The sequence below is a fragment of the Eretmochelys imbricata genome, chromosome 10 (genome assembly GCF_965152235.1).
Source record: "Eretmochelys imbricata isolate rEreImb1 chromosome 10, rEreImb1.hap1, whole genome shotgun sequence".
Taxonomy (NCBI): domain Eukaryota; kingdom Metazoa; phylum Chordata; order Testudines; family Cheloniidae; genus Eretmochelys; species Eretmochelys imbricata.
In genome coordinates, this window is record NC_135581.1 from 70,079,401 (window position 1) to 70,107,009 (window position 27,609).

At 51.9% G+C, this 27,609-nt stretch overlaps 2 protein-coding genes across 2 annotated transcripts in view; one reads left to right on the forward strand and one right to left on the reverse strand.

The window, feature by feature from the left end:
- The window catches only part of ABHD2 (abhydrolase domain containing 2, acylglycerol lipase), an 88,395-nt gene continuing 60,786 nt past the window's right edge, over positions 1–27,609 (reverse strand). The window contains exon 11 of the mRNA XM_077829004.1: positions 1–102. Coding sequence (XP_077685130.1) covers positions 95–102 — 8 coding nt within the window. The 3' untranslated portion in view covers positions 1–94. The remainder of the gene's footprint in view (positions 103–27,609) is intronic.
- Positions 11,004–22,815, forward strand: RLBP1 (retinaldehyde binding protein 1). The gene is made up of 7 exons (XM_077829162.1): positions 11,004–11,015; positions 16,238–16,366; positions 18,112–18,316; positions 19,695–19,873; positions 20,622–20,780; positions 21,842–21,952; positions 22,657–22,815. The coding sequence occupies exons 1-7, from the start codon at positions 11,004–11,006 to the stop codon at positions 22,813–22,815; spliced, it is 954 nt and encodes a 317-aa protein (XP_077685288.1).

Sequence of the window (27,609 nt, forward strand, 5' to 3'; positions counted from 1 at the left end):
TTAAGGTGGGCATGGTGGTGAGGCAGCAGGTCCTTTTTCTCTGTGCTTTGAGCTGGGACCCTCCGTCAGGATCAGGTGGATGTATCCATCACAATCATTTTCCTGCAATACAAAGTACTGGGATTGATTCCTTTGAATGGAGGGGAAGCAGGAGGTGAGAAGCCTGGACTTGGTGAAAAACAAGCCACAAAAGCTTTTCTTTTCTCTCTGTCCAGGCTTTCCTGCCTCTGCTCCTCTCAGCTGTTTCATGGCAGCTGCAGCCGGCAGAGGGCACTCTAGCACTGAGCTACTTTTCTGAAACAATGGAGCTCTTAAAGAGAAGGCTGATAAAAGCCAACTGAGTTGCAGTGATGCCAGGGCTTCTGCCTTTCCCTGACTCAATCTGCCAGCGACCCCCACCTCCCGCATGAGCCCTAAGCCAGGGAAGGTATCATTGTAGGCAGGTAGTGTATTTAACCCTCAACTCCCAAGATACTGTATATATGCTACTCACCCTCCCCAAAACACCAGTGTTTGCAGTGCCTCTGAGGCCCATCCCACATTCTGTGGACACCGATCAAACATTCGAGGATCTTTCCTTAGTTACCCTGGGCAGGGCACCACCTTTCCCAGGCATTACCTTTCTCCCTGATGAGCTCTGAGTCTGCTTGGGTTGGGCTGCAAAGCAGATCCTGGTGTGAATAAGGGGAGGGGAAGGTAGCCCAAACCCTCCTTCGTCCTGCCCCAGTGCAGACAGGTCCCAATTGGGCATAGGGTGGTAATTACTGTCAGGAATCCCTCTGGGCCATAAAATATTGTAAGGATGGGCTCTAGTGACCGGTGTGAGGGAGCACAGCACCTCTGTCCCCTACACACCCCCATGCTGTAGGAACAGAGCACTCCAGGCTTGGGTGATGGGCCTGGCTGAACCTGGACCATAAGGACCTGTTAGTTCTACAGACCCACAGGTGTGTGTTGCATGGCAAAACCAGGTCCCCAAAAGCAGTCAGCAGTGTGGTTTTAGTCAGCAAGGGCTTGATTCTGCCATATCTTTCTGCCTGTGTCACCGTTCACACTTGTGCAAAGCAAGGGCCCAGAGGGTGTAATGCACTCTCAGTGGAGTGATCAAGGAGAGGATCCTGACTCAGAAGCATTTGACCCCCCATTTGGCACAGGTCTAAATGGTGACACCAGGGGGAGAAGCAGGCCCAAGTCCCCATCACCGATTTTATACATCTGCCTGAAAACAAGGAAGGGAAGGGCAGTGAAGCTTTGGCTGCTCCAGGAGAGGTTCACATGGATTTTGTACCATCAGAAGGCAGCAAACGTTGGCTAAAATAAAAATCTCAGTTCAGCCTCCTGTGATTAGATATTTATTACTCTAATACTTTACCCACAGGGGACGTGAATGAGCAATTGGCATCTCTTCACCAGCATTAACAGCCAGGTGACAAAAACCACCCATTATTCTTTCATATTAACTGAAAGACTCATGGTCGAGTCATTTAAGTTCAAATGTGACTGGCTTTAAAATGGTTCTTATCCAATGGGAAATCCTCTCTAGTTTCTGGGGATCACAGAGAAATCAAAAAGCTGTTGTTCTTGTAGGGCCTACACCTGGGATTGGCAACCTTTGGCACGCGGCCCACCAGGGTAAGCCCCCTGGCGGGCCAGGCCAGTTTGTTTACCTGCCGTGTCCCTCGGCCTGCGCCGCTTCCCGCAGCCCCCATTGACCTGGAGCGGTGAATCGTGGCCAGTGGGAGCTGCAATCGGCCGAACCTGAGGATGCCAGACTTTGTGCTCCTCTTTGTGGGTCCACTTAGGTTGCCACCTCTTCCAGATTTCTAGTGACAGTTCTGATTTTGAAAGGTTTCTCTTACAAGTTGCAGGATGTTATTTCTAAAAAAATCCCTAATTTAAATATAGTTCATAATAAATCAGCATCAATCTATAAGGGGGAAAAGATCTTGCATGTGACAGGCAGTATTGTCACAACATTGCAATGTGATGGCATCATGATGTGACACAGGACAAGTCTCCAAATGTGGAAGCAGCAGAATTTCTCTAGCAGACATTTTCCCTAGAACTGCGTGTGAGCTTACCTGTCCAGGTCCTTGGGGCAGAGTGCTCAGACATATATGCTGCCAGCCCCTACTGGTCATGTGCTGACATTGGGCCTGATCCTGTACTGCTGAAATCCATCAGTAGTTACCATCAACATCAGTGAGCACAGGATCAAGCCTGTTGGTACTGATACTGATTCACAAAACTATCAGCAAACAGATGGAGTTGTGTCCATTCCATGAAGCCCAGGTGAGAGGCAGATTACCACAGAAGGGAAAGGGAGTTTTATTAGCCAAGAGGAAAACTAAAAATAGGCAGGGAAAGGAACCTTATCTCTATAGAATCATGGGGCTAGACTGTGACTCAGACCATGCACCAACACAAGGGAGTAAGAACTCCCCTTTAAGGGAATCCTGGTGGGCTTTCTCCCTAACCAGACATTGCAGGGAATCCCAGGGGCTCTGCCTATTAGGAACTCATTTCTAAAGCCTGCTCCCCAACAGGAAGCCAGAGATAAATTCTCCAGGGGAGGAGAACCTCCTGCAAAGAGCAGAGTCCCAGCTGGGGACAGCAAGCCACACAAACACTGGTATTGCCTGTATAGCACAGTAAATATAAAGTGTGACTATACGGGGCCACTCACACTGCTATGGAAACTCCCTGTGTGGATCAGCTATGGGCCTGACTGTCACCAGCTATGGGTGGGCACACAAGCCACCTGCAAGAAGGTGCTTTGAAGTGCCTGGGCAGGTCCCACATTGCCCAGCGGTCTCCTCTGGAGAAAGAAGTGCCCCTAGATTGTCCTCTGTGAGTATCATACAGGAGCCTTCTGCTACGGTTGAATGGAGGGTGCAGACACATGGAGAGGCCAGAGTAAGGAAGTATGGAGCTGAGGGGCTGACCCTGCACAAAGTTCCCATTCATGATTCTGGGACTTCTGGAAGCCCTCCCTGGCCCCCGCTGCTCTGCACCAGCTGCACTTTCTCTTCTGAGTCTCCCCTCACGTGTGGCTGGGATCAGTCTGTGTAAACTCCTTAAGCAAAAGGAGACAAGGGGCAGCTTTTGTTGCGTGAGGGAGTTTAACCTGTGTTTAAGTAGCCAGGATTTAGTGGAATGATCGGTACACAGAGCAAACATAGAGTTAGGGCTTTTGTAAGCCCTGTGTTAATCAGGGACAGGAGCCACTGAAAAGAGCAACATTGAATGGGGGTTGACTTCTCACCAGCTCACATACTTCAGGGGTCCTCAGCAGGCAGGGATCCAGATGGGTAGCACTCAGGACTCCTGGCAGAGTCTGCTTCACACAACATGCGGCCTGCCCCGTTATCCCCAAAGGATTCCAGGCACGATGCAGCTGAGAGCACTCGACAGTTGCCCTCTGGGTCTGACAGCACCCCAACACCCCTTCCTTCGAGGTTGTTTCTCTGGGGATGGCGGAGGGAACTATCTCTGTTCTTGGGAGCTCAGCAGCACCCTAGTAGTGTCACTGAGGGTCCAGACAAGGATTTTAAAGGATATGCATTAAATATACTGCAACACCTGGGATTTCCTGGCTGTCCTTGTGCTTCACTATGACTGTAGAGATAGCATCCAGATTTTCCCCCTGCCACTTGAACTAAAGGAGAATCTCCATTACTTGTTAGCATTATTAGCATCTATGACACACAGCACAGCTCTGACTCTATCCAGGAGCAGGCAGGGCTGCAACATACACACCAGGCCACATGTTACAATGGATTCCAAATCTCTGGCACCTTTCATCTGAAGATCACACTGTGTTTTAGAAGCTTTCATTAAAACCTCAGTCTTGACCCTGGAGAGGTGGATATGTGTTACTGTCTCCATTTCACATATGGGGAAACTGAGGCACAGAACAGGGACATGACTTGTCCAAGATCACACTGCAAATCACTGGCAGAGCCAGGAGGAGAATCTATGAATGTGAGACTCCTAGTACCCCAGCACTGATTACTACACAACACACCCTCTCCTGTGAAAAACTTCATAGCATCCCCACCATCCACATTCTCTCTCTCCATAACGAAATATGCACATGCACTTTCTAAAGATTGTTTTGGGTCAAATCTGGGTCACAAAGAGACGCTCCTTTCCCTGACACATGGACAGCAACTGGCCGGAGGTGTTCATGTTCCCTGCACGCATGGATGAGGTGGAGGGGCCATTTGTTAACAGAGCTGCTTTGGGGCTCCAGGAAGGTTCATTTAAAACAATCCTTTTCCTTGAGACAAGCCTTGAAAATGCAACTATCAATAAACCGACAGCTAAGAACGATTGGAACACGCAGCCTGGCTCCATGCTACAGCAGAGGCTGAGGGACTCACCGGTCCACGCGCCAATGCACTTCTCAGGGGAAATGAGCCGTGAAATCTGAGGCGCATCCCAGAGGATCTTCTCCCTGTCCCTCCCCACAATTCTCCACCCAGCCCTGTGATCATCGTGGGCAGAAACTGGTTCTGTTTGGAGGCAGGCAAATAAACATTGTTTCTAACCAGCCCCAGCATGCCTCGGCCGGCTATGTTCAGGTTCAGAGCGCTGCAAGGGGAACTCCTCTCTTGTACCCCCATTTGTGTCAATAGCTCACATGGGTGAGGCACCCTCCTAGTCCTTGCTGCCCAGGAGCAGGAGAGGAGAGGGGCCCAGCTGCTGCTGCCCTGAGCAGGAGTCCTGTATTGACTGCAGCCCAGCCTCAGCCCAGAATCGATAGAGCTTGTACTGGCAGGGAACCTGGAGTCCTCTTCCTCTACCCACCAGGCAGGGGACACTCACTCCCCAACACAGCTACAGAAGTGCTGCAGCAGCCAGGAGAGACCTGCCTCAAGGACCATCCATTAGGACCACTTGGTCTCTCTTGTCTGCTATTCCAGGGAGACCTTGGGCCTTCCCGCCATCTCCCTCTACATCCAGTGGTAGATTGTCTTTTCTTTCCCTCCTCACTTCTCCCACTGCTCTGTGCTTCCACTCAGCACAGCCTCAAACCCCTTAGGAACCACAGCCTCCCGGCATCTCCGAGAGGAAGGAAGGTTGTGTGGGAGTGAGGAGATTTGGGGCCAATTGCCACAGTGTCACTGAGTGACCATGGGCAAGTCACATGATCTCACTGGGCCTCAGCTCCCAGAGCGGGATCCCGACCCAACTCCCAACGTGCATGAGGCTCAGGTACTATAGTGACAATCGCCACAGAAGAGCCAATAAATACAAGATCTTTGCAGTGCTAGGGGTCCTGTGGCCCCCTCCTTTCTGCCGTGTCTCGGGGATTCCCAGAGAGAGAGAAGGCTTTCCAGCCACCCCAGCTGCAGGAAGGAGCCCGGTGTTCCCTCATGCAGCCCCTAGTGATACTTGCACTTGCTGCCAGACAGAACAATGCTCATTTTATCATCATCAGTTTCTCCACTCTGACAACCTGCTTGTGAGGGGCTCTGACTGATTCACAGACAAAGCAGCCACTGGCACCATCGATTGCAAACGGATCACCCAACCGACCACCGTGTACTGGAAATGGACACTGCTCAGTGGGCAGGATGGTGAAACTGGAAGGTGCTTTTCACGGGTCCTGTTAAAGTCAAGAGGGAAACACTCGCCCTTTGAAGCAGGAGAGACTCCCAGGGATCCGGAACCTTCCCAGCCAGTCTCTCTTGTGACTGGATCTGGGGGAGCCAACACCTTAGGGAACCCTCCCTGAAGAGCCTCACACATGCACATCCTTGGCTGGGCTTCCCAGAGCAGATATCGTTCCCAGCACTGGCAATATCCCTTAGCATCAGGCATCTTCCTGCTAGCTGGGCTGAGCTGCGGGTGAGAAAGGAGTAGGGGATGCTCCAGACATTTTAGTGTGGGCAAGGTGTAGCATTAGAGCCTACAATGGGAACTGTGCACCCGCAGATGCTAGAGTTTCAAATCCCTGGCTGGTGGAATATCAAACTGTAGTGATTTTGGCAGAAGCCCATTCCTCCCCCACCTCTCCCCAGGCCTGCCCCCATCCCGAGTCATGTGTCTCCTTCCTTCCTCCTTCCCAGCAGGGTTTCTATTCCGTTTGCAGTGCAATGATATGGAATTCAAATCCTTAAATCCCAGCAGTGTTACAAAACATGCCTTGTGTAAAACCCTTCATTCCTGCACCGGCCACTTAGTCAGAGCTCCCCTCAGAAACCTCCTTCAGAATAAGAGCCTGGTTAAGATTGAGTGGTTCTCAATGGGCCCTTGTATTCACTTACCTTGTTCCCAAGGATGAAGTGTCCTTCAAGGGGAAGTTAGACCCTCCTCTTATTAAAGAGAGAAGAGATTTTTGTCCACAGCAGCACTAGCTGTGAAAGGACCTCAAGATATGGAAAGATGCAGAGTCCTTAGCACAAATTAATACAAAGTTGGCTAGCAACCCAAGGAGAGGGCTTCCAACTGCGTTGCCACTCACTCACTGGCTAACAGAACCCTCTGACTGGGTGCCAGGGCTCTGAGTTCAGAGTTCAAGTGGGACCATCATACCCTTCCCCTCGCCCCCAGCTGACATGAGAAAAGCCTGAGGTATGCCCAGTGATCACTGAAATCAAGTTCTCCATTCAAAAGGCTGATTTGGCAAGAGTCCTCACATTCAGCTCTGAGAATTATTTGGGAAAGAGAGGTCAGGTGGGAGATCTCTGGGCTCCATTGGAATTTCATCCTCAGAGATCTCCTGGCTAGGGAGCAGAGACTGAGGAACTGCCAATAGGACATGCCCATAGACGGCTGGAATTCAGTCAGCTCCAGAATGCACCCTACTGCTTTTGACATGGGCCAGAAACATTATGGGCATGTTAATGAACTGTCCTTGGGAAAGTCCCAAGGGGCAGCCATTTGGGAGTGAGGGTCAAACCAGAATCGGCCTCATTTTACAGCAAGATCTTGGTGGGTCTTGGAGTTCTTGGTCAACGTAGCTGGTTGGGGAGTCTGACAACACAAGGAAAAGGAGGGCCCACCCCATCACAGTTAAAAACTGAAGCTTGGTGCATGGGAGAGGGAACCCACTGCAGCCCAAGTACATGAGAAACCAGGAGGCCCTTTTAGAAGTGAACAAGTCCCAGAGGGTTACCTTTGTCCAACTGAACAAAGCGGATGAAGAGGCACCATTATCCAGCCTACCCTGGGCCCAAAGCCTCCCTGAAGTCAGCTGAGTTACCAAAGCCCGGAATCTGGGCCTGTCCCCTCTTCATATTTCTACACATTTGGAAGAGGTTCCAAAGTCCTTTTTTAGTGGATTGATTTCAGGTTCCAAAGGTTACTACTAAGAGCCTTCACCTGAGATCCCCAGGTACAAGCTGGCCCCAGGGCAGAGTGTATTTACCTTGGTGATCTCTCTTTGTTCAGTTGCAGTTAGATTGCCTCCTGTGAGCAATGTTACTGTCTTGCCTTTGGCAATAAACATCATTAAAGGCTGCCTCTGTTCCAAGTCTATAGTTGTACCCCAGAGGCATTGTGCACCAAGGCTGGGATATTTGGTAATTACTAACTCGGTGCCTGCACTGTAATGCTCCACAGCGAGAGGGAAGGGTTGCATCCACAGTTCACTCTCTCTGCGTTTGCACCAGGGTAATTTACAAATTCTAACCACATTTTAATTTAAAAAAAGAAACAAACACCACAGAGCAGCTGTGCCTTGCTCATCCTCGCTGGCAGACACACAGCGGCCCAGCCAAGGCCTCAGGATGGGATAGCGGTGGAGTGGGGGTGCTGTAGGTGAGGTGCATTGGTAGAGTTGTGCATGTGGGAACCTGTGCTGGACCAGCAAGGGGTGTGCAGGTTGGGGTGGAGGAGCTGCAGAGCTGTGTGGGGCGGGCTGCCCAGCACCTCCATGCACTCTGCTAGTTCTGTTCCCTGGGGCCAGCTCCTCATGCTTTCCTGACCAAATTCCCTCGCAAATTCTAACAGCTAATGCATCTGTGAGCCCAAGGGCAGGGCTTGGGAGCAACCTGGTGATTGCCTTTATCCCTGGGCACCTGGGTGGGAGTAGGGATGAGCCAGAGCATGGAGGACACAAACATACCCAGTGCCCTGCCCCTCTCCATCCCTCCCACCCAGCCCCCTTAGCCTCTATTCAGTGATCGCTGTCATGGAGCCATGTCTCTCTGCATTAGAGGACACAGAGGGAGTTTTTGCAGGAGCGGGGAGTGGCACTCTGCCCACTTCCTCTGCACCCACTCCCCTTTCCACACTGCCGAACGCTAATGAGCAAGGCCCAGTTACACAATAAGAAGCTTTTATGCTTCACTAATCGGCCCAAGATCCCACTGGCTCCCCCCTCTCTCCGCCCCCTCCCCCGCAAGCCAAGAGGCCACTTGCTCTCCCCCTCCCACTCCTCATCTGCCTTTTGTATTTTTTAATGGGGTCTCTTGCCTGTTTTGAGTGGACTTAATTAAAAAGCCGCTGTGAGTGATGCCTTGTGACGGCCTAATCCCAACCCGGTGACTCTACAAAGCTTTCGCCTGGGTTTCTCCCTTCTCCACTCCAGCTCTGCTCACTCCCTCGCTGTCTGTGTCAGGTCTCCTCTCCACTGCCCCCCAACTGCGCACGCTGACCCCTCCAGGACGGTTTGGCTTCTCGCAGCCCGGTAAGTATTCGGGACTCCGTGGCTCAGGCTCGTAGTAACAGAGATGTTAAACCAGGCCCCCTACCTGCTCCTGGGGGCCAACCAGGATTGGTCCCTACAGCCAGTTCTCCAGGGCTTAGTTCAGTTGTAGTTTGAAATGCCCTGAGCAAGACGCTCCCCTTCCTTCCCTTCCCAGCCTGATAAACAACAGGCGGGGGAAAGCACTGTAATGGACTGAGTGGCTTTAAACAGGAGTGGATCTAAACAGCTCTAGAGAGACTGGCTTCACTGACAGGAGGGACTGGGGGTCCTACAGGATGGAGAGCCCCATGCAGTGCTGCTGCCAACCTGCCAGTCTCCCTCCTGCAGCAGAAGCTGCTCAGAGGAGCTTGGCGGAGACCTTCATGTTTGCAGCTCATCCTCCCTGTTGTGTGTTGACAAACAGCCACCTTTAGTGGCTGACCATCTGGGCTGCTCATTAGTGCTTAAGTTACCTGCAGCTGCTCCTGGGAGCTTTGGGAACAGGGCATTTGGGTTCTCAGGAGGGAAGGTCTGTTTCTCCATTCAGAACTCTCCCTGCTGGTTCTTCCCAGGCAATATGATAGCCTCCGTAACACCACCTCTTGTCCCGCTGTGGAAATGGATCTGACTTTCCAAAAAAGGACTTGAATGTCAAGTCAAGCAGAAACATCAACCCACCTCCGGGAGGGAACAGGGAGCTGGGCAACAAGCATGATGAAAGGAGTCCTACTGTCTGTGGGTGGAAGTTGATCAAGGAGAATTATTTTCTGTCTGGTGCATTCAAACAGGATCCTTCACAGCTAGGATTTGGGCAATAAGGGGGAACAGATGCATCTCCCTGTCAGAGGATTGAGGAACCTCTACCTGAAAAAGTGGATCATGCATGGAAGAGATGCTATGTTTTTTTGCTGTCCAGTGGTTTGAGGTCCAAGAACAGAGCTGAGTGAAGGGCTCAGGATGGGAATAGCAGGAGGTTCAGCAGTTCAGGATCTAGGTGCACTGGCAGCACTGTGTAGGGTACTCCAGAACTGAAATACCTGCTTGTCAATGGGGGATGAAATGATTCCTAGATAGAGGAGCAAGTTCTTCTCCCACTTATACTTGTGCAGCCCCAGCAAAGTCAAGAAGTAGGTCCATAGTTTGGAAAGCACTCTGGGTCCTTTGGGATTAAGAGCTTGATAGAAATAGAACGTATTGTTGCTCTTCATAAAACTTCAGGCAGGTCTGGAGAGCTGCTCTCACAACAAAAGCATGAACTCAAGATACCGCTTCAGATTACAGTAGGGGGTTCTGTGCATTCCTCTTCATGTCCCTGCAAAGACTCTTGCGGACCAGCTGTAACCCTTGAATTAGAGAACAGGGAGCCATGGAGTCAAGTAGAGAATTAGAAGTGGGAAGGCACCTTTCTGGGAATTGTCCAACCCTACTAGGCAATGCTGTCAGCACAAGACATTAGACCGGCCATCCTGGAAAGACTCTTCTAGCTTTATGGAGGCACCACAGAGCTGCGTGAAACCTCCACCAGAAACCTCTCTCGGACAATCTGACTTTCTTCGTAGTGTATGCAAAATGTAGCTCAGGTGGATTCATCACCAAATTTGGTCCGCTGGTTGTATCATTAGCTTCCCCAGCCCAGGCCGACTACTGACGGGGAGCAAGACATGAACGCTGATCCATGCCCCGTCTAACCTTCATCAGTTCTCTGGCTTAGAGTATTCCACAGCCAAAGTGACTCTCACCAGATCCTTTATGGACTGGTTGCCAGATGAAATTCTCAGCTGGCTCCATGCACTGGTACCAGCTGTGCTGCATAGAATCCCTCCATCTGCTTCCTGACCACAATGGAACTAGGTGTTTCTGTCTTCCATGAATGAACAAGATAGAACCTAACTGACTGAGCTCAGGGGGTCTGTGGTGATGCCCACTGAGACCTCCTTATTGCTCAGAATACAGTTTGCCAAAACCCCAGATAGGAGCTGGGAGTCCTCAGCATCCCTGAAAAATCAGTCCCCAGGAGTCAGAATAAAGACACCCAAATTGCAAGGCTATTTTGGCAAATGTTAACCTTAATATTTATAAAACCGCTTGAGTTCCATGGACAGAAGGTGGCATTAATTATCTGAATTAAGTGAAGGGGAGAGCTGGGCATCTGATGGCGAATCCCATTTACATCCCATCTCCAGACAAATTCTCCACCCCTTCTCCTGACTCCTGGAGAGCAAGTGGGGTGAGTTCAGGCCAGGGCACAGCTTCCTGGCTGGTGTTGGGGCAGGGGAAAGCTTTAGAAATGCTTTCCCAGCTAGTGTTAATGTGGGATTCTTCCTTGTCTCTTTCAGTGTCCAGTGGACGATAAGGAAGCAGCATGTCTGCAATAGTGAGTACTTCCATTGTTCAGTTCTGCACTGTCCCCTCCCCTGCACTAACAGGGAACTCGGGCCAAGAATGGGCCATTGCTCTCCATTCACTCACAGAGCTGGGGAAAGCCAGCTGAGCTGTAAACATTCCTTTTCCAAAGTGCCAGGCCCAGGTGATGTGCACAACAACCTCACTCCCCAGTTTCTCAGCCAGCTGGGGGCGGGGATATAAGGTTGGCAGTCAGGTTGGCTCAGCATTGATGTTAATGTGCACACACACAAACTGATGCTATTCTGAATAGTCAGGGCAGTGATCTAGTGGCTTGCCATGCAGGTATTTACACAGTGTTCGCTGCACCAATCGTGAGCTCACACGCAATGGAAGCTATCGAAATATCTTAGTGCAGTAGAGTGCAACATCAAGCAGGCTGGAAAAGTCCCACTGGCTGGCATCCTGCTGCAGTGACTGTGTGAGAACATGCTGTCTGCCTATGTGCCTTTCAGGCCCATTTCTTCTCCTACTTTACAGCCTACAGCTCCAGCCATCAGGAAGCTCAGTTCCTTAGAATCATAGGATATCAGGGTTGGAAGGGACCTCAGGAGGTCATCTAGTCCAACCCCATGCTCAAAGCAGGACCAATCCCCAACTAAATCATCCAAGCCAGGGCTTTGTCAAGCCTGACCTTAAAAACCTCTAAGGAAGGAGATTCCACCACCTCCCTAAGTAACGCATTCCAGTGCTTCACCATCCTCCTAGTGAAAAAGTTTTTCCTAATATGCAACCTAAACCTCCCCCACTGCAACTTGAGACCATTACTCCTCGTTCTGTCATCTGCTACCACTGAGAACAGTCTAGATCCATCCTCTTTGGAACCTCCTTTCAGGTAGTTGAAAGCAGCTATCAAATCCCGCCTCATTCTTCTCTTCCACAGACTAAACAATCCCAGTTCCCTCAGCCTCTCCTCATAACTCATGTGTTCCAGTCCCCTAATCATTTTTGTTGCCCTCCGCTGAACGCTGTCCAATTTTTCCACATCCTTCTTGTAGTGTGGGGCCCAGAACTGGACACAGTACTCCAGATGAGGCCTCACCAATGTCGAATAGAGGGGAACGATCACATCCCTCGATCTGTTGGCAATGCCCCTACTTATACATCCCAAAATGCCATTGGCCTTCTTGGCAACAAGGGCACACTGTTGACTCATATCCAGCTTCTCGTCCACTGTAACCCCTAGGTCCTTTCTGCAGAACTGCTGGCCTAGCCATTCGGTCCCTAGTCTGTAGCGGTGCATTGGATTCTTCTGTCCTAAGTGCAGGACTCTGCACTTGTCCTTGTTGAACCTCATCAGATTTCTTTTGGCTCAATCCTCTAATTTGTCTAGGTCCCTCTGTATCCTATCCCTACCCTCCAGCGTATCTACCGCTCCTCCTAGTTTAGTGTCATCTGCAAACTTGCTTAGGGTGCAATCCATGCCATCCTCCAGATCATTAATGAAGATATTGAAGAAAACTGGCCTCAGAACCGACCCTTTGGGCACTCCACTTGATACCAGCTGCCAAGTAGACATGGAGCGATTGATCAGTACTCTTTGAGCCCGACAATCTAGCCAGCTTTCTATCCACCTTATAGTCCATTCATCCAGCCCATATTTCTTTAACTTGCTGGCAATAATACTGTGGGAGACCGTGTCAAAAGCTTTGCTAAAGTCAAGGAACAACACATCCACTGCTTTCCCCTCATCCACAGAACCAGTTATCTCATCATAGAAGGCAATTAGATTAGTCAGGCATGACTTGCCCTTGGTGAATCCATGCTGACTGTTCCTGATCACTTTCCTCTCCTCTAAGTGCTTCAGAATTGATTCCTTGAGGACCTGCTCCATGATTTTTCTAGGGACTGAGGTGAGGCTGACTGGCCTGTAGTTCCCAGGATCCTCCTTCTTCCCTTTTTTAAAGATGGGCACTACATTAGCCTTTTTCCAGTCATCCAGGACCTCCCCTGATCTCCATGAGTTTTCAAAGATAATGGCCAATCGCTCTGCAGTCACATCCGCCAACTCCTTTAGCACTCTCGGATGCAGAGCATCTGGCCCCATGGACTTTTGCTCGTCCAGCTTTTCTAAATGGTCCCTAACCACTTCTTTCTCCACAGAGGGCTGGTCACCTCCGCCCCATGCTGTGCTGCCCAGTGCAGTAGTCTGGGAGCTGATCTTGTTCGTGAAGACAGAGGCAAAAAAAGCATTGAGTACATTAGCTTTTTCCACATTCTATGACACTAGGTTGTCTCCCTCATTCAGTAAGGGGCCCACACTTTCCTTGACTTTCTTCTTGTTGCTAACATACCTGAAGAAACCCTTCTTGTTACTCGTAACATCTCTTGCTAGCTGCAACTCCAAGTGTGATTTGGTCTTCCTGATATCACTCCTGCATGCCTGAGCAATATTTTTATACTCCTCCCTGGTCATTTGTCCAATCTTCCACTTCTTGTAAGCTTCTTTTTTGTGTTTAAGATCAGCAAGGATTTCACTGTTAAGCCAAGCTGGTCGTCTGCCATATTTACTATTCTTTCTACACATCGGGATGGTTTGTCCCTGCAACCTCAATAAGGATTCTTTAAAATACAGCCAGCTCTCCTGGACTCCTTTCCCCTTCATGTTATTCTCCCAGGGGATCCTGCCCATCAGTTCCCTGAGGTTGTCAAAGTCTGTTTTTCTGAAGTCCAGGGTCCGTATTCTGCTGCTCTCCTTTCTTCCTTGTGTCAGGATCCTGAACTCGACCATCGCATGGTCACTGTCTCCCAGGTTCCCATCCACTTTTGCTTCCCCTACTAATTCTTCTCGGTTTGTGAGCAGCAGGTCAAGAAGAGCTCTGCCCCTAGTTGGTTCCTCCAGCACTTGCACCAGGAAATTGTCCCCTACACTTTCCAAAAACTTCCTGGATTGTCTGTGCACTGCTGTATTTCTCTCCCAGCAGATATCAGGGTGATTGAAGTCTCCCATGAGAACCAGGACCTGCGATCTAGTAACTTCTGTTAGTTGCCAGAAGAAAGCCTTGTCCACCTCATCCTCCTGGTCCGGTGGTCTATAGCAGACTCCCACCACGACATCACCCTTGTTGCTCACACCTCTAAACTTAATCCAGAGACACTCAGGTTTTTCTGCAGTTTCATACAGGAGCTCTGAGCAGACATACTGCTCTCTTACATACAATGCAACGCCCCCACCTCTTCTGCCCTGCCTGTCCTTCCTGAACAGTTTATATCCATCCATGACAGTACTCCAGTCATGTGAGTTATCCCACCAAGTCTCTGTTATTCCAATCACATCATAATTCCTTGACTGTGCCAGGACTTCCAGTTCTCCCTGCTTGTTTCCCAGGCTTCTTGCATTTGTGTATAGGCACTTGAGATAACTTACTGTTTGTCCTGCTTTCTTAGTATGAGGCAGGAGCCCTCCCCTCTCGCACTCTCCTGCTCGTGCTTCCTCCCAGTATCCCACTTCCCCACTTACCTCAGGGCTTTGGTCTCCTTCCCCCGGTGAACCTAGTTTAAAGCCCTCCTCACTAGGTTAGCCAGCCTGCTGGCAAAGATGCTCTTCCCTCTCTTCGTAAGATGGAGCCCGTCTCTGCCCAGCACTCCTCCTTCATGGAACACCATCCCATGGTCAAAGAATCCAAAGCCTTCTCTCCGACACCACCTGTGTAGCCATTCATTGACTTCCACGATTCGACGGTCTCTGCCTAGGCCTTTTCCTTCCACAGGGAGGATGGACGAGAACACCACTTGCACCTCAAACTCCTTTATCCTTCTTCCCAGAGCCATGCAGTCCGCAGTGATCCGCCCAAGGTCATTCTTGTCAGTATCATTGGTGCCCACGTGGAGAAGCAGGAAGGGGTTGCGATCCGAGGGCTTGATGAGTCTCTGCAGTCTCTCCGTCATATCGTGAATCCTAGCTCCTGGCAAGCAGCAGACTTCCCGGTTTTCCTGGTCGGGGCAGCAGATAGATCACTCAGTCCCCCTGAGGAGAGAGTCCCCGACCACCACCACCCGCCTCCTTCTCTTGGGAGCGGTGGTCGTGGAACCCCCATCCCTAGGACAGTGCATCTCATGCCTTCCAATCGGCAGAGTCTCCTTCTGTTCCCTTCCCTCAGATGTATCATCTAGTCCACTCTCTGCATTAGTACCTGTGGAGAGAACATGAAAACGGTTGCTTACCTGTGTCTGTGTTGCTGGTACATGGACACTCCCCTTTCTTCTTCTGGAGGTCACACGCTGCCAAATTCCTTCCCCTGCTTCCCTCCAACCCTAATCACTTCTCCCATCCTCCTGCCTTCCTCTCCCCCACACTTCCTGGGTGTCACCAGCACCTTCTGTTTCCCGAGCTAACAGTCAGACCCCCGCCCCCATTCTCCATAGAGCTGGAAGAGGACAGAAGGGGACACTTTTGGGTGGCAGCACTACCAAGTCTCTCATAGCTGGCCATGTGTGTTCTCTGAGCAGTTCCTGTGGCTCACGGTGAGACAGCAAGGACCACGTTTCCTCAGGGTTTCCTCAAAGGCACCCACAAAATCGCACCATGCCATTTGCCCAGGTGATCACATGGGTTAATGGGGGATTTGTGTGCACAGAGTAAAGGCATTTGCCAACCTCATGAGCTTGAAGGCGTCTTTCAAATATAAACTAGATTTATTCTGTCAGCCCACGATAAGTGCAGGAGCCAAAACACAATGGCAGAGGGAACCTTCTCCCTGTCCAACCCTGACACAGGTCCCATTGCAACCTCTTTCCCCATATAAACCAGAACCAAGACCTGACACTTCTTACAGTCTGAGGGAGCCGTCCCCCTGCTGACCCCAATACAGACCCCATTACCTCCCCCAGCCCGACAGAGCCCTCCCTCTGCTGACCCCAACACAAACCTCATTACCTCCCCCAGCCCAAGGGAGCCCTCCCTCTGCTGAGCCCAATATGGACCCCATTACTTCCCCTAGCCTGAGGGAGCCCTCCCCTTGCTAACGCCAACACGGACCCCATTACCTCCCCCAGCCCAAGGGAGCCCCCCCGCGACTCCCATGGCGACCCTGTTACTTTTGCTGAATAAGTCAGCGCAGGGAGCTGGCATCTCATGTGTTGCCGTGGGCACAGTAGGCATCTCTGCTCTCAGGGCTCACTGCATGAACAGCCCCAGCCTGGGCCTGGCGAGCCTGGCAATGTCTTCTCATCGAGCTGTGGTTTTGGTCCCAGACTGGAACGTTCCGGATCGTCTCCGAGGAGGAGCAAGCCCTTCGCACCAAACTCGAGCGACTCACCACTAAGGACCATGGCCCCATCTTCGGAAAGTGTGACAAAGTCCCCCCACACACTGTTCAGAAGGTGAGAGCCACAGCATGGGAGAGGGTGCAGGAAAGCCAGGCCCACGGGGAGGTCACATACCAGGGGGTGGGGAGCAAGTGAGGGGGCAGGAGGTACCAAGGAGATGGGAACAGGACGGATTTTCCTTTGAACCATCTGAGGCTGAGCCTCTGCCCCTGCTCATCGTCCCCTGCTACCTATCAATGTTCCCAGACCCACATTGCTCCCATTACTCAGACAAGACCCTAGTCATTCCCCACCTCCACGAGGCCGCTGACCATGCTGGCCACTAGATGCCACTGAGCACCCAGCCGGGGCCGAGTGCCTTTCTCTGGCTGGCCGGGCTGTATACAATATATTTGCATGACTGCCTCTTCCTCTGGGGTTTGTACCCCACCCCTCTGCCACTTGGCTGCCTGCTAATGAGGCTCCTCAGGCTCCTTGCCAGGAGCCCCCGCTGGTTAGCAGAGCACAGGGAGAGATGGTTGTCTGGGGAGGGGCTTTAACCCCATCCCTGCCAGGGGATACATGCAACCCCTTTGCGGTGTTTCTGGGCAGTGTGATCAGGCTGCCCCCCACAAACGAACCCATCGGATAGTGAGAGAGGAGGGGACAAGTGTATGGGGGAGGCAGGTGGCTAAGTCTTAGCCACCTGGAGGCAGAGGGGAGGTGTAATAGAGGAAGGGGATAAGGCTTAGTTGTGGGGTGTAGGATGTGTCCCCTCCAGCAGAGTGAGGAAGGGGATTAATCTGCTCTGATCTCAGAGGAAACCTCTCCAAGGGATCCTTTGTCTGAGGGAGCAGGTCTGGAAGCTTCCTCACAGGAGCCTCATTTAAGGATGAGAGACGGACACCAAGCCCCTACAGTTAAACTGGCACAGCTGCCCTCCTCCATAATCTGGGTCTCGAGGAGCGATGTGGCCAACAGCTCACAGGCCAACTCACAGAGAACAGGCCAGGCGATGACATGGAATCTGCCAAGCAAGGCAGAGACACCGTCCCAAATCCTCCATCCCAGAGCAGAGCCAAGGTCTGCCGGACTGGAGAGCAACACTGCTCTAACCAGCACGGGGCCCACGCAGGCAAATGGGGAGCAGACGTCTTTGCGCAATCTGACAATACTCAAGAAAGGGGAGTAATGAGAGCAGGGGGTGTGTGGGGAGGTACAAGGCAGGCTGGAGGGGAATCAGCAGGGCAGGGTGGAATCCCAAGACTGGGACAGCAGAGATGTGGGGCTGCGAAGGTGCTTTAAGGCAGGCCTGAGGTGCCATGGAAACCCGTTTGGCTAGATTAGGTTAATCAGAAGGGCATTCAAAGAGCAGCGAGGGGAGAGTCTGCACAGCCGGACTCTGCTCTGCCTGGCTGCGGCCAGTTATCCATTTCATGAGCAGTACCTTAGCCCCTCACTAATGTCAAACCTAAAACCGCCTCTTGGTGCTCAGGCATCTGAAGCTAACTCCTCTTGCAGCTGCTACTAATGCAGGTGATGAGTCAGTCCCTCATGGGAGGCTTGGAGGCCTGACAGAGCCCCTGGGCCTAGGGTGACTGCACAGGCTGGCAGGCCTGGTCTCTCCTGCAGCTGAAGCAGGAGAGCCTGGGGGCTAGTAAAGCAGCAGTAAATGGCACATGAAATCTTTAGCAGGGGCCCGCGCCACGGGGGCAGGAGGCCCTGTGTTCTGGCCGTGCAGTCCTGGGTCCGGAAGCCTCGCTCCCTCTAAGCAGTGCTACTGCTGCATCAGGCGCCCATCTCCTTCCACCCTGCCCTAGGCAAAGGACGAGCTGAATGAGACAGAGGAGAAGCGGGAGTCGGCCGTGAAGGAGCTCCGGGAGCTGGTGCGTGAGAGAGGCAGCGGGGGCGAGGAGGCGTGCAAGGCAGTGGCGGAGAAGGTGACAGGAAAGGATGACTCCTTCTTCCTTCGCTTCATCCGCGCCCGCAAGTTCGACGTCAACAGAGCTTATGACCTACTGAAAGGTGGAGCACTCCCTTCCTCTCCACTAACCTTCCCTAGTCCCCAAGCTGGGGGAAGGGCACCCCCGCTCATGTGGGCAGATCCATATCCCCCTTCCATCAACAGTAGCCCATGTCCCACCCCAGGCCTGCTGTCAAGTAAGACATAGGGCTCCATGCAGCATCCATCCCCACCGTCTTACACCCTGCAGAGTGGGGCTGATGTCCCCATTTGCCCCAGTGTATCCTGCTGCTGCCAGGGTCCAGGTGTAAGAATGATGTAAGGGGAGAAGATAAGAGGTGGGCGAAAGGACTGGAGGTTGTGGGGCAAGCAGATGATGCCAGAGGGGCAGGTGAGGCCAGTGTGGGGCAGGCAGGAGCAGTGAGGTGCTCAGCTCGTCTGGGAGCTCTTGCCCTAGGATTCCAACAGGCAGTGACAACTGAAGCATCTCTGTGTGCTGACCTGCTGAGACAGGTTGGGGTGGAGGGAAGGGGGAGATGGAAAGGTGGCCCCAGACTGAGGTGGCCACAAAGGCCTTGGCTCTGGCTCCAGGCTCCTTTGTTTCTGTGTCTGGGATAACGAGGCCGTAATTAGTGGCAGTGGATTGGAAGATAAGCAGAAGCCGCTGGCAAGGGAGGCATTTTGTCCACTGGCATTTTCCCAGGGCGAGTTTCCTCATTTCATGCCTGACATCCTTTAATGGCTACAGGGTGCCAGGAAAAGTGGGGCTGGGGGCGGGGCTGGCTATGGGAGAGTGCAGCGAGTCACCCAGCAGCGGAGGAACGAAACAACCTACACCATCAAAATCACTGATCAGGCTCCCGAGACTGAGGAGGGACATGGGGGTGTCAGCTGGGGCTCTCGAGATGAGGAGGGGTAATATGCTGCCAGGGAAGGACAACTGTGGCTCCCAGTTGGGGAGAGCTGTGATGTGCCAGGCTGGAGCAGGTTTTTAGCTATGCTGGTCTCAAACCGGGTACCTTCAAGATCCTTGAGTACCAAGCAGGAAAGAAGGGTAACGTTCTGTGCTGGGTGGTACTTCTGAATCTCATCTGAGTGGAGTGTGGCGCTGCCCTGACCGCAGCTAGTAGATTCCCCTTTGCCCTGTGGAGTACCATTCACTTGTGCAGCGAGTTTAGGGTGCTCCAACCTCTTGTGGCTGACATGAACCAGGCCTGACTGGAGCTCTGGGTGTGGGCCTTTGTGCAGTCCAAAACCACACCTTATTCTGCATTGGGAACACACAAGATCCAGCAGCAGCTAGAACCAGACTCCTTGGCCCTTCACTCATCGCAGTGCAAGCTGCTTGCGGGTAGGGCCCGGTCCCGGCGCTGACATCGGGGAAGGGAATTTGTTCTCATCCCGGACCTTGGCATACGCTCTCTCTCTTGCTGACTCCAGGCTATGTAAACTTCCGCCAGCAGTACCCAGAGCTCTTTGATAACCTGACGCCCGAGGCCGTGCGCAGCACCATCGAGGCTGGCTACCCCGGCATCCTGGCCAGCAGGGACAAATACGGCCGAGTGGTGATGCTCTTCAACATTGAGAACTGGGACTACGAAGAGATCACTTTTGACGAGGTCAGCTCAGCTGTGCTGCTCGGACATGTCAGAGTTCCACTCCCCATGCACTCCTAGGGGTATCCGATCCCGGGCTCCTCTTTCCCTCAGTTAGAACAGGGGGTCCCACCCCTCCCATTCTGGGGATCAAGGTCTAAGCAAAGCTATTTCCCCCAGGCTTGATGTTACTAAGTAATATCTCTGCTTGCATGGCTAGAGCATGTTCCAGCCCAAGGGAACCCTGAACACGCTCCACAGGCCATAAGAAGCAGGTGTCACAGTGCTAACAACACTTAGAATTCAGATAGCACGTTTCATCAGCAGAACTCTGAGTACTTTAGAAAGCAAGGTCACTATTGCTATCCCCATTATACAGAGAGGGGAAGGGATCTGCCCAAACACACTCAGCAGGTGAGACGAATCTGCACTATGTAACTTACACGTTCTCTTGACCATCTTGATTCATATGGTACCCAATTGTATTTATGGGAATAGCTCATGTAGCACTGAAATGCACCAGCCTCTAGGGTGGAACAGGGCAGCTGTTTAACAGCACACAGCAACACCGCATAATGTGGATAAGAAGTGAGGCAGAAACCTGGAGAATTCAGGCAGGCAGAATATCATTGGCAGAGCTGGAACTTGAACAGGATGTTGAGGATAACACTCTGATTCTGGGGAAATATGCTAGGGGATCCATAATAGCTGGACCTGGCCAGGCCCTTGCACTTGCATGTTAATGACCTCCGTCTCTCTTCCTCTGGCTCAGATTCTTCGCGCATATTGCGTTATCTTAGAGAAGCTGCTGGAGAACGAAGAGACCCAGATCAACGGACTCTGCATCATTGAGAACTTCAAGGGCTTCACCATGCAGCAGGCGTCTGGCATCAAACCCTCCGAACTCAAGAAGATGGTGGATATGCTGCAGGTGAAGCTATCCCTCTGCTACCCCCATGTAGGCAACGAGAGGGGGATACAGGCTTAGGTTGCCCATAGGAGATGGGACTCAAAGCAGTGGCAAACGAACCCTGTGGAATCTGCAGGGCCATGAGGCGTTCACTTGGCCCAAGGAGGGGATAAGCCAAGGATAGCAGCACTCAGGTATTTTAGGTATAGAAAATGCCTTTATGTAGACAGGCACGACTGTACTAGTAAAATCCATACTGGAGCTCTCATCATTCAGTACTGGCTCCCTGCAGGGACTACACTGGGCAGCCAAGAGTCGCTGACTGATGCAAACATCCTTGCTGAAAGCAGCACATTGCAGAGGGAGGCTGAAGCCAGAAATGGTACCCTAGTCATGGGTTCATTAGAAGTTCATAATTCCTGTGAAGATGCAACTCCACCTAGCAGACATGGCATTCCCTGGGCTGCTCTTTGCCCTGCTTGGCAGCGCAAGCGTGGTTGGCATCATTCTGCAAGACCATCTTCTCATGCCCTCAGCCCCGCCAAAAAGTTACTTCTGAAAGTGAAGTCACCATCCCCTACTGTGTTCGCTGGCTGATGTCCTGTCCCATGCACAAGGTTCATCCCCACCATTCCCCCCATTGAGACACTAGTTGGGCCGGACAAAGATTCCCACCCAGAATTTGGCTGATCCTGTGCTCTTGGAATAAGACCAAAGAGAGGGGGCTCCGGCAGCTCCTGCCAGGAGAACTAGATTGTAGGGAGGTGTTTCTCCTGTGGACCTTGAGGTGCTACTGCTGCCTAGAAACACCTTAGCACACAATTGGCTTTGCACGGTGGCAGAAGAGGATGCACAGCCCTCAGTAGTAGGGTAACACAAAAGGGCCCTCAAGATGGTTGCAAGAAGTGGGGTTTTAACAGGGAATGGGGTGATGGGAAAAGGAGGAGAGGAGGAAAGAAATAGCCCATCTCCGGTGACTTTTTCCACCTATGCCACGGCTGCCTTGCCCCGCCTGCATACTGCTTTCTTGGCATGCCCACGCTGCCCATGTAACACTCTTTGTATGGGTTTGGGATCTGTAGGACTCCTTCCCAGCTCGATTCAAGGCTATTCACTTCATCCACCAGCCTTGGTATTTCACCACCACCTACAACGTGGTCAAACCTTTCCTGAAGAGCAAACTCCTGGAGAGGGTGAGTGTGGGGGAAGGGCCAGCATGAACTGTCCTTGCAGATGTAGAGAGGTGTGGGACCAGGGAACACAAAGGCTCTGACCCAAATCAGGACAAAGCAAAGAAAACCCAAGGGATAAAGTGATGTCTTTTGCTTCTCTGCCTAATGGCTTCTCTGCTCCTGGGTGGACTCTGCTGATGCCAGTCTGCCAGACAATGAGAGAAACGCAGTCAATGGTTAAATGGATAAACATGCTCAAACCTGGTTTATCGACCTCCCATTGAGCTGTAGTGTTGCCCGTAGTTAGGGTTTTACTGAGCTCTTCCCAGCAATGCCAGGGTGCAGGAGCTGCCAGGTATGCACAGACAGGGTCCTGTAGGAAAATGGGTCGAACACGGAGGCGTGTATGAAGTGGTGGGGGCACCTGCTCACTGCATTTGGCTCACCATGCCCAGGTGGATGACAGTGCTAAGATCACCCCCGCTGCTGTTTCATTTGGGGACCAGCTGGGAAGATAAACTTGCAGTGCCCCTCAAGGAAGAGCTGTTTGGGCGGCTCATGGTTAGTCCGCTGAGGGCCTACGCCAGCCATCCAACTGGCATCATCTGGCTTCCTCAGGACTGGGGCATGCTGTCTAGGAGGATGTGCTCCCCTTTGTGTGTCTGAAAGCCCCTGAGCTCGTGGCTGTGCTCAGCTCTGTGTCCCTCCTTCCCATCTCACTCCAGGTCTTTGTGCATGGGGAGGAGCTGGAGTCCTTCTACCAGGAGATCGATGCTGACATCCTGCCAGCAGATTTTGGTGGTAACCTGCCCAAATATGATGGCAAAGCCATTGCTGAGAAGCTTTTCGGGCCTCAGATCGAGGCTGAAGACACGGCTCTATAAAGCAGATCCCCTCCCTGCTTCCCTATACAATAGGACTAGAGGTGGCCCTTTAACCACCCCCTTACTGTAGCATTGATCGCATGACCGCTTGTGATGATAAACTCTGGGTGCGTACCTCCACGCATGCTCTTTACCCATCCAAACTCCCACAAGGCAGCAGGGCCTGCTGCCCTGAGTCTTGGGAAGGATCTTCTCTCTCCAGTTGTCCATCAGGGAAAGCAACCCATAAATGGCCTGCTCCATAGTACGCCCTGAAACTGCTAGGAGAGGACAGAGCAGCAACTGAATGGGGAAAGAAAGAGAGGGTCAGGCTGCTTGGAAGAGGCAATCAGAACTACCACTGCTTAACCCCTCCCCTCACCTGAACACTGGACCATGGCTGCTCCCCTGCTAGCCTCCAGCCTGGGTAGGGTAGTGGTTGCAAAGTGCCTGCCTTTCCTTGTGCTTGCTGGCCTGGCTTGTGAGGGTGAGAGGCAGTGGGAAAGCAGATCTCTAAGGCCAGTATTTGCCCATCCAAAGCAGCGTACTTGGCGGCCTCGCTAGTGACGGGTGGCTACAGCTGAGGAAGGGAAGCAGTGTGGCGGGAAAGCAGTAGGACAGGCCCTGGTAGTGGAGGGAGAGAGCGCCGAGCATCACGTGCAACTGTGTGGATGACACAGCCAGAGTCCATCATCGCAGGAGAGCCCCAAGAAGTGCTGTTTGAAATATGTACACAGAGAAATAAAGTGCTCAACAGCTGGGATGCTTTGGGTCCCTTTGCATTGGAGGGGCAGGGACTGCACATAAATGGGCCGAGGAGTGTCATTGATGGCCAGGAAGAGACTACATGCACTGGTGTTTCTAAGGGTTGGTGAAAGGTTGTGCCCAGAAGGAGAGGATGCAGACAGCACTCCACCTTCCTCCAATGATGCCAGGGGAGCTGGTGCAGCAGAAGGGACACAGGCTGCATCAGGAACAGCCAGTGGAACGTCCTTGATGCTAGCACCCCCACCAGTGGTGCTGACAGCCCTTCTCACTGGAGAGGCCAAGGCTGGAATGTGCTATGGAGCCCGAGCTCCCTATTCTCCCTTCTCCAGCAGACTACTAAGAGTCTTAATCATGGGCCCTTTGACTTCATTGGCCTCCAGGCAACAAGCACAAGAGGAGCCTGAAGAGAGTCGTGGCTTGGAGAAAAGCTAGTTTCTCTCTGTCCAAAGGCTTCATAGTCACCCTCTAACAGTTAAGCTGTGGCTATAGCCCAATCCCTCTTTCCTTCCCTCCTCCCATTCTCAGCTCTCCAGCTACACACCAGTACCCTTAATTTGCAGGGGCCCATTTGAAATGGTTGGAGATGGCGGATGCCGACAAGGGGTCCATTCATCAGGGCACTGGCTCAGACTCAAACCAAACAGGATGTCTGCTCTGAAGCTGCAGGGAGAATGGGGCCTGTCTGAACAGAGACGGCTGGGGCTACATCAGCCTTCCCCAGCAACAGTACCCATTCTCCCGGCACATCTGTGCATGCAAGCTCCAGACCTGCCCCAGAATCAGCATCAGGCAGGATTCCTGAGGAGGTGATGGGGCAGTGGTCAACTGACTTGGTTCTGTATTACTTTACTGATACCCGGTTTGCACTACAGGATCACGCCTGCTAGGGTTTAGTACAGCCCAAAACTCTGCTGCGGCAGCCAGGAGCAGGCAGGTAAGAAGCCACTACTCCCCTTTCAATTTGCGTCAGCCAGTTCATTGTGGGGATTGGTATCTGCAGCAATCTTAAAGATATTGTGCCACATGGTCATACAGCCAGCAACCTGTGGCAGAGCACAAGCTAGTCCAAGCCAGTGATGCTGCAACAGGGGCCCCTTGCAGGGGGTGGGAAGGTGTTTCCCCACAAAGCAGGTACAGAGCTCATAACATGCCCATCAACAGAGGATTCAAGGGTCTGAAGATAGCAAGTCTTTTGGCACTTAGCTAGGATGCTGCCCCCATTTTAAGGCATCTCGACATTTAGGGCTGTTCACATCTACTTTCAGTTAAATGACTAGATTACCTCGTAAGCTTCAGCGCAGCAAAGGGAAACAATCAGACGTAGGCTGGGATTAAGCCAGTGCCTCGGAGGAGAAAGAACTGGCACTGGACTCAGATGGGTCAGTGCATTGCTCAGAGGAGCTCTGCCCAAAGCAAGAAAGAATTTGAGCTGTAGCAGACACTGTAAGCGAGAGCAATTGTTGACGAGTTTAGAGGTTCTCACTCAATAGAGGGCACGACACCCCTCTTCCGGCCAAATACAGTTCATTTTACACGGGGGCACCTAAATCCTAGTCGAGAGGCAGGCAATGAGGGCACTTCCCCACCCCTCCTGTCACTTACACGCCATGCAAGACATTTTGGAGACCTGCTGCACAGCCAGGAGCCTGTTGCAGGGGAAATGAAACAGGATCAACTAGCCACCGTGGTCTGAGTGAAGGAAATACACAGGAAGGCATTTTGTGCCAACAAATGAAGGGGGCTCTGGCTGGTTTTGACTGTGCTTTGCTATGCAGTAGGGTCAGCCAACAGGTGGTTAACTCTTCAGAGGTGTCATTTCCCAAACATTCAGGCTACAGCGATTAGGAGACTGGATTTATTTCCAGCTCCTAACAGGTTAAGACACCTCTGCCTTCTCCCTCTCTTCACCACTTTCAGACAGGCTGATTTAAGAGCCAGCAGCCCCGCCGTCTGGTCTGAGAGGAGCTACCGTGGTTCCAGGCTGAAGGAAAGGGGTTGATGTGCCAGCATTCACATTTTCGGATGGTGTAGAAGGCACCAGCCATGTAGGACTCATTCACCACTCCTGCCTGCTCTTTCCAAACCTGCACCAAAATCATCATCTCTCCACAAAGAAGCTCCCAGCCATCTTCTGATTGTGGGGGAAAGAGCAGGCAGGAGAACAAGGAAGGGGGATACAGAATGAACTGGGCAAAAGATGACCCAGCAAGATACATACTTTAACCAGAACTTGATACACAAAAGGAGAACAGACGCATGGTGTACAACCAGGGCAAAACTGCAGCATCCAGCAGCAGAACACTCCCAGCCAGAGCTTAAGATGTGTTGTTCCTTCCAGCCAGGACAGCTCTGGCTGATAGAGCACATAGAATTTCCCCTTATGGAGCATGTGGGGATTAACATAGGATTATTTAATGTTTTAGGCATAGCTTTTCATGGTGCAGAGGGAGCGGAGGATACTTGGCCCTTGTGGAAAACCAGGCCCTATGAATTCTCAGCTTTCCAAGGAGACACTAGTCTATACCACCCTCCAAGCCCCCACCCTGGTGCTATGTCCTGGATAGATTTAGGTGTGGGCTGGTCAGGTTGCACAGGACAGATGAGTAGTGCAAGTATGTCCCTGGTAAGTGGGACAAGGCAACATGCCCTAGGGCAGGAGAGAGGACATCAAGTGGCTGAAGGCAGCTTAGGCCATGTTATGCAAGTCATGGCGGTGACCAGTGGGAGGAGACTGTAGTGAGAGAGGGGCACTGTACTGTATCAGAGGCAGGGACTGCTGGGAATGCCCAGTGGCTGAGTTTGCAGACTGGAAAAGGAGAAGCAGGACCATAGAGCCAGAAGAATATGCTAAAGTCTGCCAATTGCAATCTCCAGAAGACAGATTGGGACGAGGGTGTCTAGGCCAGTGTTCAGTTGCTAGACAATGGGGAGAGCACTTGCCCTGACTCCAAGGTGGGCACAGCCTAATCCAGGAGTCAGTCATGTGTGAGAAATTGGAATCTTTGGTATTAAATGGAGGCACGTAGCTTCTCTGTGACATTTCTAGTGCTGCTGTGGATGGGTAGGGTACCAATGGTATTATCTACTGCCTGGGGCAATTCTAAGCAGAATGAGAGCTTTGAGCAGCTGAGAGGGCAGGTAGGCTGGTGCCACATATGTACCTCAGCTGCCCCAGCGGAGGTAGATCTAAGCTGGGTAGCAGTGCTCTTCTGAGGAGCATCAGACCCACTGGGGGAAGGAGAAGGGGATTATACAGCATAAGGAGCAGAATCAGGGTGCGCTCCAACAGACTGATAGGGATGAGGGTGCAAGTAGCTGCTTTTGACTGAGAGGTTCTAACCCTCAGGAGGGCTGCTTGGCTGTAGAGAGACAGCAGTCCAGGGCCTTTCAATAGGCAGGACTGTTGACCTACCTGATTTCATCTGCCTGCAATCCCTTTCAAGTGGCAGGTTGACAGAGCACTGCCACCTTGCAGCAGGAGCCTTCTCTGCACTGCAGCTTTTTCAGACCTGAGCCAGGCCCCTTGCTCTGGACCCAGTAGCTTTGCAGTTTGAGATGAACATGGTCTGAAAGATACCACCTTGCCCATTGCCAGAGTTCCCAAATGCACCGCTCACTTCAAGCATCAGTTGCTAATGAAACCCCACATGACAACTTCCCAGGACAAGGTACTTCCCCAAAGCAGTAGCAGTGCATGAAATCATTACCTCCCTCTGCAATTCTGTATTTTGTTCTGGTCACTTCATCTAAAAATTCAGCAGGGAAAAAAAAAAGGTACAGAGATGGGCAGCAAAAATGATTAAAGGCTTGAATCAGGACATAAGACAACAAACCAACAGGAATGTGTAGGAACATACTGCCCTACCCCACCCCAGCAATTTAATGAAACCAGACATTGTTGGAATTCTACCGCTGGCTGCTGTTAGAAACCAGATATCTGATTAGGCAAACTGCTGGTCTGCTCCAATATAGTCATTTCCGTATGGCAAGGTGGTACCCTCCTAGAGCACGGATCAGTCTGGAATTCAGAGTTTTGTAAGGACAGTT